The 12,503-nt window shown below is 42.6% G+C and overlaps 1 protein-coding gene across 2 annotated transcripts; it reads left to right on the top strand.

Moving 5' to 3' along the window:
• Positions 1–420: 420 nt before the first annotated feature.
• On the top strand, positions 421–12,139 carry upf1 (UPF1 RNA helicase and ATPase). Of its 2 annotated transcripts, none has more exons than XM_058418424.1 (24): positions 421–805; positions 1,303–1,439; positions 2,107–2,196; positions 2,825–2,992; positions 3,862–4,042; positions 4,193–4,354; positions 4,557–4,641; positions 4,885–4,983; positions 5,218–5,326; positions 5,567–5,726; positions 5,932–6,050; positions 6,756–6,920; positions 7,143–7,257; positions 7,527–7,670; positions 7,770–7,983; positions 8,112–8,229; positions 8,457–8,613; positions 8,869–9,011; positions 9,199–9,373; positions 9,641–9,722; positions 9,926–10,087; positions 10,263–10,486; positions 10,814–10,936; positions 11,202–12,139. In XM_058418424.1, the coding sequence occupies exons 1-23, from the start codon at positions 635–637 to the stop codon at positions 10,931–10,933; spliced, it is 3,300 nt and encodes a 1,099-aa protein (XP_058274407.1). In that variant the 5' UTR covers positions 421–634; the 3' UTR covers positions 10,934–10,936; positions 11,202–12,139. The 2 variants fall into 2 exon arrangements, with proteins under 2 accessions (XP_058274407.1, XP_058274406.1); XM_058418423.1 differs by having other exon boundaries at positions 4,557–4,644.
• The last annotated feature ends 364 nt before the right edge of the window (positions 12,140–12,503 follow it).

Here is a 12,503-nt window from a genome sequence, read left to right as displayed (position 1 = left end):
TCTCTGTATACTTTAACTCGAGGGGTGAACTTTTACCAAAGTTCTCAAGTGGCCCAGAACAGGTTTGGGCCCCTTATGAAGGAAATTTAGGAACATCTTAAAGCCATATCACACGCAAAGACAGTCATACAGCTGTGTGCTTCCATCTTTGTGTCAAAAGTTTGAAGGCCCATATATGGGTGTGATGGTCAGATGTCAACAAACTTTTTTTTTTTTGCCATAGAGATTTTCTTTTGCACATATGATAATCATTCACAAGTAATTTAATTAAATGTCAAATCAAATATTCTAATTTTAGTTTCTTTACACCACATTTTCACAGCGTTCCGTGTGTACAGGGATCTCGCCCTGAAACGTGTGCACTTCTGCGGTGACGTCACCCGTTTCTGCGCTTTACGGGCCGCGCTCGCGCTGCTTGCGTTCACGTCACCATTTCGAGTGGGAGTTGAAGCTTCCTCTCGAAGCCGTGCGCGTTCATTCGCGATAACGCTTTTTGAGTTTAATTAAATAACAATATCGTGTTTTAAAAAAAGAGAAGAGAAAAGCTATTCTACTCTAGCCGTGTTTTTCCGTTTGCTTTTTTTTTTGGTAATTGTGAAAGCGGACCTTGTTGTTTTGTGGGATAAAAGCAAAAATGAGCGTAGAGGCGTACGGGCCGAGCTCGCAGACTCTCACCTTCCTGGACACGGAGGAAGCGGACCTGCTTGGAGCCGACACGCAGGGCTCGGAGTACGAGTTCACCGACTTCACCCTGCCGAGCCAAACTCAAACACAAGGCCAGACCCAGAGTCAGCTCGACAACCAGGTGCGCTGCTGTATTTTCGGTCACTCCGACCGAGCGAGTTTTAGTCTGCAAAACAAATCGGCGGACGGAGCCGCGAGACGAAATTAGCGCGCTTGTTGCTGTCTGCGCACCCGTGCTAGTTAGCATTGCAGCTAGCTTAGCTGTGAAGCCCAGCTCCGTCGCCTGAATAAGCGAACGGCTGTCATTAACACCGCATCCGTCATTAAAGTGTTTTATTTACGTTTCATATGCTAGTGGTTCACCAGCCACTCAAAGCTAGCCAGTTTGCTAAACAACCTAGCTTGCTAAAAACTTAGCGTGACCGCAGCTGACAAGCTAAGCTAAGCTAGGCTAGGCTAGGCCACACATCTGAGAGACGCGAATTAGCCCTGGCAACATGCTACTGTTTCACTTTCACCCTCCTTTCCCCGGAGTTGCTGCTTTGATGATTTGGGTTTCTCGGTTTCTCTCCCTCTCTCTCTTTCCCTCTCTCTCCCTCTCTCTGTGTGTTTGCGAAGGTGAACGGACCTGAGGGAGTTCTGCAGAACGGCGATGATGCTGTGGTGAAAACCAGCCAACTTTTGGCAGAGCTAAATTTCGAAGAGGATGAAGAGGACACTTATTACACCAAGGATCTCCCTGTGCACGCCTGCAGGTAGCCTCCCAGTCTCATCATTTCACTAGGCAGTGTTTGGCCTGGGTTATGTTTGGATCTCTCTTAAGTAATGTGACACAATTCTCTAAGAAGTTCTTTGCAAGGGGATTAGGCTTGGTTTGCATTCCCATTGACAGCAAGTTCAGGTTGTCTTTGCTGTATTCTGACACGGATCAGACATTGTTACACTTTTTGTTTTTACGTGCATTAGTGGACACACTCATGAGCCTTTAAATACAAAACCATTCAATATCTGGTCATTTGAGATGTCCACAAGACTTGGGCTGTGACAATGAGGATGGAGTTGGCCCATAGTACAGCGTCTGTGTAGAATAAATGGTGAAATAAGACATAAAGAGGCTGAAGACCATTTATAATCATGTTTGGAAACTACAGAATGGCCTGTTTTTGTTTGGTTACTGAACGGATGAAGTCAGAAACCAGAAAGAGCTTTATTACTAAGTAGGTTTACACACACAAGGAATTTGACTTGAGCTCCAGCGTAGAAGAAAGTACGGGCACGGTGCAGACGTACAGAGGGATGGATTATAACACTAATATAAGAAAAACAGACATTTAAATAATGCACTATATACAGAAATAGAAATATAGGTGCGGGGGGAAAGTGTCATTCGTGAAAATAAGTACTGTGTGTTTCTTTCTATAGTTACTGTGGCATCCATGATCCTGCTTGTGTGGTGTATTGCAACACCAGCAAGAAGTGGTTCTGCAATGGACGTGGCAACACCTCTGGCAGGTAGGCTTTTTTTTTGTAATGTTGAAGGTAAATCCACATGGCAGAATATGATCTGTTTGTGTGTAGTTTAGTGGACCAAACATTAACAAAAAATACCCTATCAGAGACATTTAGTGTACGGGGGGAAAAAAGATGGCCATAGTTCAGTATCTCCAGATTTCTAAACATTAACCAATCTGGAGCTTTTGTGGCTTATCCATTAGCATTACATAACAGAGACTAACTAGACGTTAAGTCAGGACAGGGATAATTTTTTTATTTATTTACTTTTTTTTAAGTTGGTTAGAGGTGGAGAAGGTACATTCGATCTCCGCTTCAAGTTCAAAACTGCGACAATGGACAAAAGTTATTACAAATCTGGAACATTTGTGTCAGGTATAATGAATTATCATATGCAGCAAGAATAAAACATGGAAGTGAAACCATTTTGTTGTGTATTTTGAGGTTAAGCTGAAGCGCGGTAGAAAACTAGTGTGAAAGTCTATAAAGCTACAGGCCGTGCATTTTTAGATTAGAACGAATGGTGGATGTTTATAACCTTTAGAATGAATTTGCGTACTACTTGAGGGGTGTATTGTATCATGCATCATTTTTTTTCTCTCTCTCTCTTTCTGTTCTTCTTTCACAGCCATATTGTCAACCATTTGGTGCGGGCCAAATGCAAGGAGGTGACCCTGCACAAAGACGGTCCTTTGGGGGAGACCGTGTTGGAGTGTTACAACTGCGGCTGTCGCAACGTTTTCCTCCTGGGTTTCATTCCAGCGAAGGCTGATTCTGTCGTGGTGCTGCTGTGCAGGTGGAAAACATTTGCATCGCTTATTTCCTTAGAGTCGGCAGAGAGAGAAAGTCGACGTTAGAGTAAACTTTCCAAGCGGTTGTGTGTTTTCAATTCTTTAAACCGATTGAAACCGAAAGTTAGTCTGATCGTGAGCCAGTCCTGTCATCAGGAATGAAATAGGTGTGTGTACTTAATAAGCTTGGATTACATACCAGAAATGTTTAGTAATTCGATGTTGGATTTTGCGCACTTTTCTTTATACGATTGTCACCTGGGGAAACTTGGAATTACTTCTCAAACTTTTCTACAAACTGTATTAAAGAGCCTCTTCAGCTGTGTTACAACGAAGGCAGCAGAATTAAGCAGAATGGCATCGGTTGCCTTGCGCTTGGTACTTTTTAAATGTCATTGTGACACATTCTCCGTCTGTTTACAACACGAGCACGTACTGCTTAGGTTTGCAACTTCAGTTACAGGGCACTTCTTGCCCTTCTGGCTAAAAAGACCTTAAGTAGGACTAGATAGACCTTAGAGTCTCAGAGCATGCTCTACACATGCAGCTTTTGACTATTACTAGGTGAACACATCATGGTAAAGGTGATGGCTTTGTCTTTGTCACAATTCCTGTTCCAAGGAGTAGTGAGTGTGATCAGCATAGAGAAGCACACAGCAAAGTGCACTGTAAATGCTAAGAGGTGTGTCAGGAAAGTTTCTGTCTATGAGCTGCAACTGAATTGATGTTTGTTATAGAATCAGTATCCCTAGTCTAGTCTGAACAATAGTTATATAGTTGAAATAATTATATAATTTATGTTGTGGGGGGGGTCTGTTGACCAAAGTGTGTTCTCAAACAGTGTACTCACATGGGTGTGTGTTTGTGTGTTCAGGCAGCCATGTGCCAGTCAGAGCAGTCTGAAGGACATTAATTGGGACAGCTCCCAATGGCAGCCTTTGATCCAGGACCGGTGCTTTCTGTCCTGGTTGGTGAAGATTCCATCGGAGCAGGAGCAGCTCAGGGCACGCCAGATCACTGCTCAGCAGATCAACAAACTGGAGGAGCTCTGGAAGGTAACAGAACATGCAGGAAAAGCTAGTGTTTGTCTTTTGTCTAATGTGAATGAGGAAGCTATTGTTTGACTTTCATGACCCTTTGTCCTAAATGCCCAACTGACTGGCCCTGATCTCACATCCCTTATATTTTATATTTCTGGTTTGCAGGAGAATCCAACTGCAACACTTGAGGATTTGGAGAAGCCTGGAGTGGATGAAGAGCCTCAGCATGTGCTGCTGCGCTATGAAGATGCCTACCAGTATCAGAACATCTTTGGCCCACTGGTCAAACTGGAGGCAGATTATGACAAGAAGCTTAAAGAGTCCCAGGTGCAAAAAGAAGGCTTACCTCTTTACTCTGCATTCACTACATAAAAATGTATTTCATGGTCATTTTGTTTGCAAGAGGTTTTAAAAGTGTGTTTGTGAAAGGAGAATTGTCATCAGTTTTGGTAAGAAAATATTTATTTAATGATCTTAATTTTTTAAATTGTTTTCTTAATTTTTTTTTCTTCCATGTTTATCTTTTCAGACCCAAGACAATATTACTGTCAGGTGGGACTTGGGCCTGAATAAAAAGAGGATTGCTTATTTCACCCTTCCCAAGACGGATTCAGGTGGTAATATTTACTTTCATCATCTTCTGTGTCTACCAGTGGTTCATATCCATCCCATCCCCAACTCCGTGCCCCATGCATCCCTCATCGATGTATGCACGGACGCATGCACCTCTGTGTGTGTCTGTCTGTGGTTGTATGTGTGGGTTTTTTGTACATGTTTATGCATCACTGTCTGGTGGGTATATAATAAACCAAACTGAAACGAAGCAGCATAAAACTAACAATCATGTTCTGTTGCAGACATGCGTCTCATGCAAGGAGATGAGATCTGCCTGCGCTATAAGGGAGACTTGGCTCCCCTTTGGAAGGGGATTGGACATGTCATCAAGGTCCCTGACAGTATCCTTCCTGCTTACTCTGCATGACAATGCTGACGATTTCATTGAAATCATACATGGTTTATTAGGCTAGTAGGCTATTTATTCACCCATAAAAAGTCCTTGGTGGCTTTGAAACAGCAGCTGTTTAAAAAAATAATTAGCAACACATAAAATTGCTCATTATTGCCTGAATGTCATGCAGAATTGCTTTCAGATGGTCTGTAAGTGATATTCCTTAATGAGTTTCTCTCAGACTATGGAGATGAGATCGCTATAGAGCTGAGGAGCAGCGCTGGAGCTCCCGTCGAGGTGCCCCACAACTTCCAGGTGGACTTTGTCTGGAAGTCTACTTCCTTTGACCGGTTAGTGGGTTATTATGTAACTATGCTCATTAAGCAAGAGGATTGTTTTGTCTAGTCCTTGTTGTCTGAAATCAGATTTCCTAGCTTTTACCCAGGGACATGTTTTGCATGTGCAAGCAAGGATAAATATTAACTCATTATGTTTTACCTCATGCTAACCTCAAGCAAAACTGCTGAGCCTGTTTTTAATTGTGTTACAGAAGAAAAATCATATGACTTTTTTTATTTTTGTCTTTAAAGCATGCAGAGTGCCCTGAAAACATTTGCTGTAGATGAGACCTCAGTGTCTGGTTACATTTATCACAAGTTGCTTGGTCATGAGGTAGAGGATGTGATCATTAAGTGCCAGTTACCCAAGCGCTTCACTGCCCAGGGCCTGCCTGACCTCAACCACTCACAGGTGAGCCTCAGTGGAGACACACGTCCAGTTTCTCCCTATCAGGCTGTGCACTAATTAATCCATGTTTAATTTTATGTTTAGAAAGTCGTGACTTAGCCAGTCAGCTATTTTGTTAAGCTGGAACATGAGTACACCAATAATGCACATGGTTATAAACAGTGTGTTGGTCCCAATTATTGAAGCAGTACTTTTTATGCTTGTTCAGGTGTATGCTGTGAAAACGGTGCTCCAGCGTCCCCTCAGTCTTATCCAGGGGCCTCCTGGAACTGGCAAAACTGTTACCTCAGCAACTATTGTTTACCACCTGGCTAGACAGGGCAACGGGTGAGACATGTGACTACTCTTGTTCACCTACACTATTCATACATTTTACATGCGTCTGTGATTCTGTTACCTGCTTGTTTTTACACACCTGCTCATCTTTCATTACTTGAAAACAATGCCACACTGATCACATGGTAAAAGTGAACATAGTAAGAACACAGGACAGTGTACTAGTTATACTGAAAGGAAATAAGGCAGATGAGATGTTTAAAAAAGCTCACATTATATTTAGCAGCTGATATTCCTTTTTCTTTTATTTCGTCTGTAACGGTTAGCTATCACTAATTAAGCACTGAAATTTTGTGTCCTATGAGACCAAAAAATACTAGTGTCCTAGTTTTGTCCAAATCATTTATTTCACATATTATAGTTATCTAGAAAATTACGATTAGTAGCTTCTGATGGTCAGTTTTGTCCAGTGGACATTTCTTTGGACATTACATCAGTCTTTGTTTCCCACAAGCATTCATTTCCCTATGTGGTTTCTTGCTTTTTGCTGCCATGCTGTGCCATAAGCATTAGCATTGTATGGGAGGATTTGTGGGTTTGGTGTAGCAGGAGGACAAGGAGCATTTCCGTGTAATATGTATGTCCATAGATTCTTACATTCGTTTGAGGATGAAAGCGTATAAATGTTCCTAGTACATTTTAAGTAGTTTCTTGAGCCTGATTGAACATATTGCACGTTGTCTTTTTGGCTCCCAGGCCAGTGCTAGTATGTGCTCCCAGCAACATTGCAGTGGACCAGCTGACCGAGAAAATTCACCAAACAGGACTGAAGGTGGTGCGTCTCTGTGCCAAAAGCCGAGAGGCCATCGACTCGCCTGTGTCATTCCTGGCTCTGCACAACCAGATTCGTAACATGGACAGGTTAAAAGAACCTCTTTTTGAGTCACTAGATTTTATATAGAGAGAGATTATTAAAGGCACTGTTACTTTTTATTTTTTTTATCTTTTACCATGAATGTAAACCTGCAATTTCAGGATCAATAAAGTATGGGTTTTCAATTATAACATTCAATTATCAGTTTGTAATGCTTGCAACTGCTAATTTATTGTTAATAAGGGACTTGTGTTTATGTGCATATACAGCATGCCAGAACTGCAAAAGCTGCAACAGTTGAAGGATGAGACAGGAGAGCTGTCCTCCTCAGATGAGAAGCGCTACAGGGCCCTGAAACGCACAGCAGAAAGGGAGCTACTCATGGTGTGTTACTTTCTCATTGCGTACACGTTCTTTTGCAGGAAAGGTGTTGGTTGAAATGATTTTTTGATTCGGTGAACATAGGAGCTAGCTATGTGTTTATCTCTATGTAAGCTAATGTTCTGAGAAATCTGTCTTTCCAAGGAAAAAAAATAAATCAATTAGTTATGAGGACATTCTTGTATTTTGTTTATGTTCTCAGGCCATGTTCAGTATTAACAAGGACAACTTATATTTTTCCATATCTGCATCTCTCGTTTTCTCCGTCACAGAATGCAGATGTCATCTGTTGTACTTGTGTGGGTGCGGGTGATCCTCGTCTGGCTAAAATGCAGTTCCGCTCCATCCTGATAGATGAGAGTACCCAGGCTACTGAGCCAGAGTGCATGGTGCCTGTAGTTCTGGGAGCCAAGCAGGTATTGCCCAAACACGTTTATAAGAGCATCTAAAGTATTTTTTACTGTGCTCCCACTTGTAACCGACCGCTTTATTGCTTTCTCCCTCGTCTGTCCCAGCTGATCCTGGTGGGTGATCACTGCCAGCTTGGTCCAGTGGTCATGTGTAAAAAGGCAGCTAAGGCAGGTTTGTCCCAGTCTCTCTTCGAAAGACTGGTGGTGCTGGGCATCAGACCCATTCGCCTGCAAGTGCAGTACCGTATGCACCCTGCGCTCAGCGCTTTCCCTTCCAATATCTTCTATGAAGGCTCTCTCCAGAACGGAGTCACTGCTGGTATGTGGAATGTGTGTTTTTTGTGAACGCATTGAATACTAAATTTTAAATCAAAACAAGAATTGAAAGTCTGAGTACATGTTTACCTGATCAGTGTTTATGGAGTTCTGTTATTTTCTCCACCATAGCGGACCGGATCAAGAAGGGTTTTGATTTCCAGTGGCCTCAGCCAGATAAGCCCATGTTCTTCTATGTGACACAGGGTCAGGAGGAGATTGCCAGCTCAGGCACCTCCTACCTCAACAGGTACACTGCTTATCATCAATATTGCCTAGGGAGTTGAAATAGTAATTTTGCTATCATATATTAAAAAAACAAGGATTTGTTTGAGATCAGTGTTAATATATATTATATTATATCAGCGTATTAAATTGCTGTTAAAACTCACTTGGATTATTTCAAGAAGCTTTATACACCAGACTAGCTTTTGTCTTCTCCTGAGAGCTGTGAATGAGATGAAGTTATGTATGCAGGACTGAGGCTGCGAATGTGGAAAAGATCACCACACGCCTTTTGAAGGCTGGAGCCAAACCTGACCAGATTGGCATAATCACTCCGTACGAGGGTCAGCGCTCCTACCTGGTGCAGTACATGCAGTTCAGCGGTTCCCTTCATACTAAGCTCTATCAGGTACAAAAATAGCCATATACACGCACACATGCTGAGACTGATGTTATTTATAGTTTACTACACAAGTTCCTTATGTTCATAATGAAGTGGTAATGGCTGCATCTTTAGGTGCCTACATAACTGTTGAGCTTCCAGGCTGTTTAATGACGAACTGTTTAAGGAAGTTCTTAAAAATAGTTGTGGTGTTTAAAATTGTAGTTGAATGTCGCCATGAATTGGTGTATTGGTAACAATGTGTTTTTTCTCCCCCTGAAGGAGGTTGAGATAGCCAGCGTGGATGCCTTCCAGGGTCGTGAGAAAGACTTTATCATTCTGTCCTGTGTCAGGGCTAATGAGCACCAAGGCATAGGCTTTCTCAATGATCCGCGCAGGCTGAACGTGGCCCTCACCAGAGCCAGGTAATATGCTTTATGCGGTGCTTGTCCACAGCAACTTGTAGTGTGTTACGATTCATTTTGTTTTATTTTGTCTTCAACAAACCCCTTATTTTTCTGATTATTGAGGCACTAGCTGAATGTCGCAGATATGTAAAATATAATGTTTTTGATTTAAAATGAATATTAATCGTATGTTTTTTGGCATCAGGTATGGTGTGATCATTGTGGGGAATCCTAAAGCTTTGTCTAAGCAGCCACTCTGGAACCACTTGCTGAATTACTACAAGGAGCAGAAGGTTCTTGTTGAGGGGCCTCTCAACAATCTGAGAGAGAGCCTCATGCAGTTCAGCAAACCTCGGAAGCTCGTCAACACCATCAACCCTGTGAGTGTTTCACATACATTTGCACATACACTCTTCCAATTGTGGAAAATGTGTGGCAGCACTTGCGGTATAATAACCTCATTACAGAATACACAGACTGTCTCATTGATGTCATATAAAATAAAAAGGTCTTTCATCAGGAAACCAAATAGTCTATACCTGTTATCATATTTCGTTCATTTACACACAGGTTGCAAAACCTTTGGAGAAACTGCCATTGAGAATTTGTCGTTCTATCAAGTCATTTGTGTGTTCTTTGTGTCTCAGGGAGCTCGTTTTATGAGCACTGCCATGTACGATGCCAGGGAGGCCATGATTCCTGGGTCAGTATATGACCGCAGCAACACTGGTGAGTAATACAAAAACGACTCCTTATGGGACTTTTATTCTTACAAATCATTCCAGAAAGTAGGCCTCCACAGTTGGTTGCTTGAGTGCAAACTCTGTAGAATAAACACACTTCTGGAAGTGAATTTCAATAAGAAACCAATCAAGACGGCATTGTTTAATACTCACATGGTACTGTATTTTATTTTATTTTTGTAATTCCAGGTCGTCCATCAAACATGTATTTTCAAACTCATGACCAGATTGGGATGATCGGTGCAGGGCCCAACCCAATGGCCTCCATGAACATTCCCATACCCTTCAACCTGGTCATGCCCCCTATGCCCCCACCGGGTTACCTGGGCCAGATTAATGGCCCGGCTACTGGTATGACAGCTATACACTTTTACACCAGCCCTCTCTGCTCTTTAAGAACTGTTGTAGAATATGGCTAGCTAGGAGAGGGTCTGATTAAATAATGTGAAGAGTGTTTGTGTTGGGTTAACATAGTTGTTCTTGGTATTATCTCTTAATTTAGTGATTTTTTTTCACACTTGCTCAGGTCGTGGTGCTCCGAAGGGTAAAACAGGTGGGCGTGGAGGGCGCCAGAGGAACCGTGGTGTGGGTAACCATGGCAGTGGGCAGACAAACATGGCAAACAGCCAGGCCAGTCAGGATCTGGTGTCTCAGCCCTTCTCCCAGGGCCCCTTGACCCAGGGCTACATTACCATGAGCCAGCCCTCACAGATGAGCCAGCCAGGCCTGTCCCAGCCTGAACTTTCCCAGGTACACACCCCTTCATTCTACTGATTACTTTTGTTGTGGTGGTCTATATTTCAGGAAAAGTGACTGTGTTTGTGAAAGCTGCTTTATAAACAGAATAATATAGTTATTCTTTTTTGCTAATGTGGACATGTAAAATATAGTCATTGTAAGGCTAATACATATGATTTACATATTTTCTCCAACAAGGAGTGAGCCTTCAGGTAGACCAGATGGATGAGCTTATCTTCATCCAGAGAGAAATGTCTCCATACAGGATGAATGGGATCCGCCAGAGAAACTTTGTATTGATATGTCTGTAATGATCTTGTCCTCCTTCCTGTCAAACAGGACAGTTACCTGGGTGATGAGTTCAAGTCGCAGATGGATGTGGCTCTGTCCCAGGATTCCACGTACCAGGGTGAACGGGCATACCAGCATGGAGGAGTGACTGGACTCTCTCAGTACTAGAGTGTAAGAGCACATGCACACAATACCACAACACCTCGTGTAGCCTGGGTAGCACTGCATTATATGCACAAAACATAAGACAACATGAATCATCATTTATGTTGAATTACTTATTTATTGTATCTTGTTTTTAATACAAATGTGTTTTTGCATGCAGTAACACTTTGTTTTGCACCGTTCCTCACACGTCCTGCAGTGCCAGACTGCTTTAGGGATTAGTATTAATTAAAATGTAATGTTGATGGAGCTCTTTTTCTTGTGTCCTCAGGTTGTTGGAACAGGAGCTAGGCCTACGCTGAGCTTAGTTCATCAGCATTTTAAATCTGGGTAAATATAAAAAAAGAACAAACATGGATGCCCGTTTTCCACTGTTACAACTGAAGCACCATGGTGTGAGAACAACAGGAGAGAATCAAACCAATCACGTGTGAAAAAAGAGGGAGAAAAGCAGGATAAGTAAAGAGGGAACGAAAGAGAGTGGAGGGACCAAACCATCCCACCACTCGCTAAGGATGAGAAGGAGGAGAGAGGAGCAGATGCAGTATAGGAGGAGACGATGTAGGAGGGAAACCAAACCGAGATCTTCGATCTGCAACTCCGCATAGTCGAGGCGCCTCCTGGGGAGCAAGGCAGTCCCTTACCTGCCTCCTCTCTCTCGCCAGGCTGCAGCCGGCAGCCGCAGACCTCGCTCTGCCACCCGAGACGGAGAGAAGACGAAGTTCTCTTAAAACTACCTGCAAAAAAAACGCCACGCTTGCTCTGTCGTCTCCACAAGCTGAAAGATGAGGTGACGTCATTTAAAAAAAATGATCAAATAAAGATATTTTTAAAAAACGCTTTCACGCAGCTGATTTAGGGGAAAATTTTCCCTTCAAAGTTGGAATCTGACTTTCAGATATTACCACCAAACATCTTTGAGAGGATGGGGAAACATCTACGGCGGAGGGTTGTGGTTTTACTCAATTTTTTGTTTTGCTTTTTCTTTTCTTTTTTTCTATGGTGGTGGTCCCATCTTTACAAATGGTGCTAGGAGTCTCTGAAGAAAGATTCAACTTTGAGGAAAGTTTTCTGGTTGAAGGGTGTGGAGTAGTGGGTCAGAAATGGAACGGCCGTGAGAGATGTCGCCTGCTCTGGGTATCTGACAGTGGAAAAAGAAGGGGAGAGTCTTAACAAATGGCTTTTGTAATTTTTTTTTTTTTTTTTTTTTTTAACAAAATGGCAAAATTGAAGGATTGAGAGGTTTATCGTTTTTTTTGTCCCCCCCTCACCATTTTAAGCAAATTGTGTTAAACCCGCATAAGCAATTGCTGCAGAACCCAAATTTAGAGATCGGTTGTTAGTGGCTTGTCGATGCCTCTGTACGGGAGGCGTGCGGTCACAGGTCCAGAAGAAAATGAGCTAGAAACTGAAGGGCTAGGCCGCTAAAGGGAACCTTTCACATACCATACACTGACAGGACTGCAAGCAGTTGAACTCGGGTGGATGATAAGAGGAGTTTAGAGAATTTTCTCACCCCGTAGGAAGACTAAAGCACTGCTCTGACATTCAGCAGTTCCTCTGGCTTCTGTAC

Source organism: Hemibagrus wyckioides, linkage group LG20, assembly GCF_019097595.1.
Source record: "Hemibagrus wyckioides isolate EC202008001 linkage group LG20, SWU_Hwy_1.0, whole genome shotgun sequence".
NCBI lineage: Eukaryota > Metazoa > Chordata > Actinopteri > Siluriformes > Bagridae > Hemibagrus > Hemibagrus wyckioides.
The sequence above is the reverse complement of the archived record's forward strand: the minus strand, read 5'-3'. Positions and strand labels throughout refer to the sequence as shown.

Coding starts and splice junctions, on each gene's coding strand:
- upf1 (XM_058418423.1), top strand. CDS start 635: ATGAGCGTAGAGGCGTACGGGCCGAGCTCGCAGACTCTCACCTTCCTG. Junction 1,440..2,106: donor CTCCCTGTGCACGCCTGCAG/GTAGCCTCCCAG, acceptor TTCTTTCTATAG/TTACTGTGGCATCCATGATC. Junction 7,671..7,769: donor TAGTTCTGGGAGCCAAGCAG/GTATTGCCCAAA, acceptor CGTCTGTCCCAG/CTGATCCTGGTGGGTGATCA.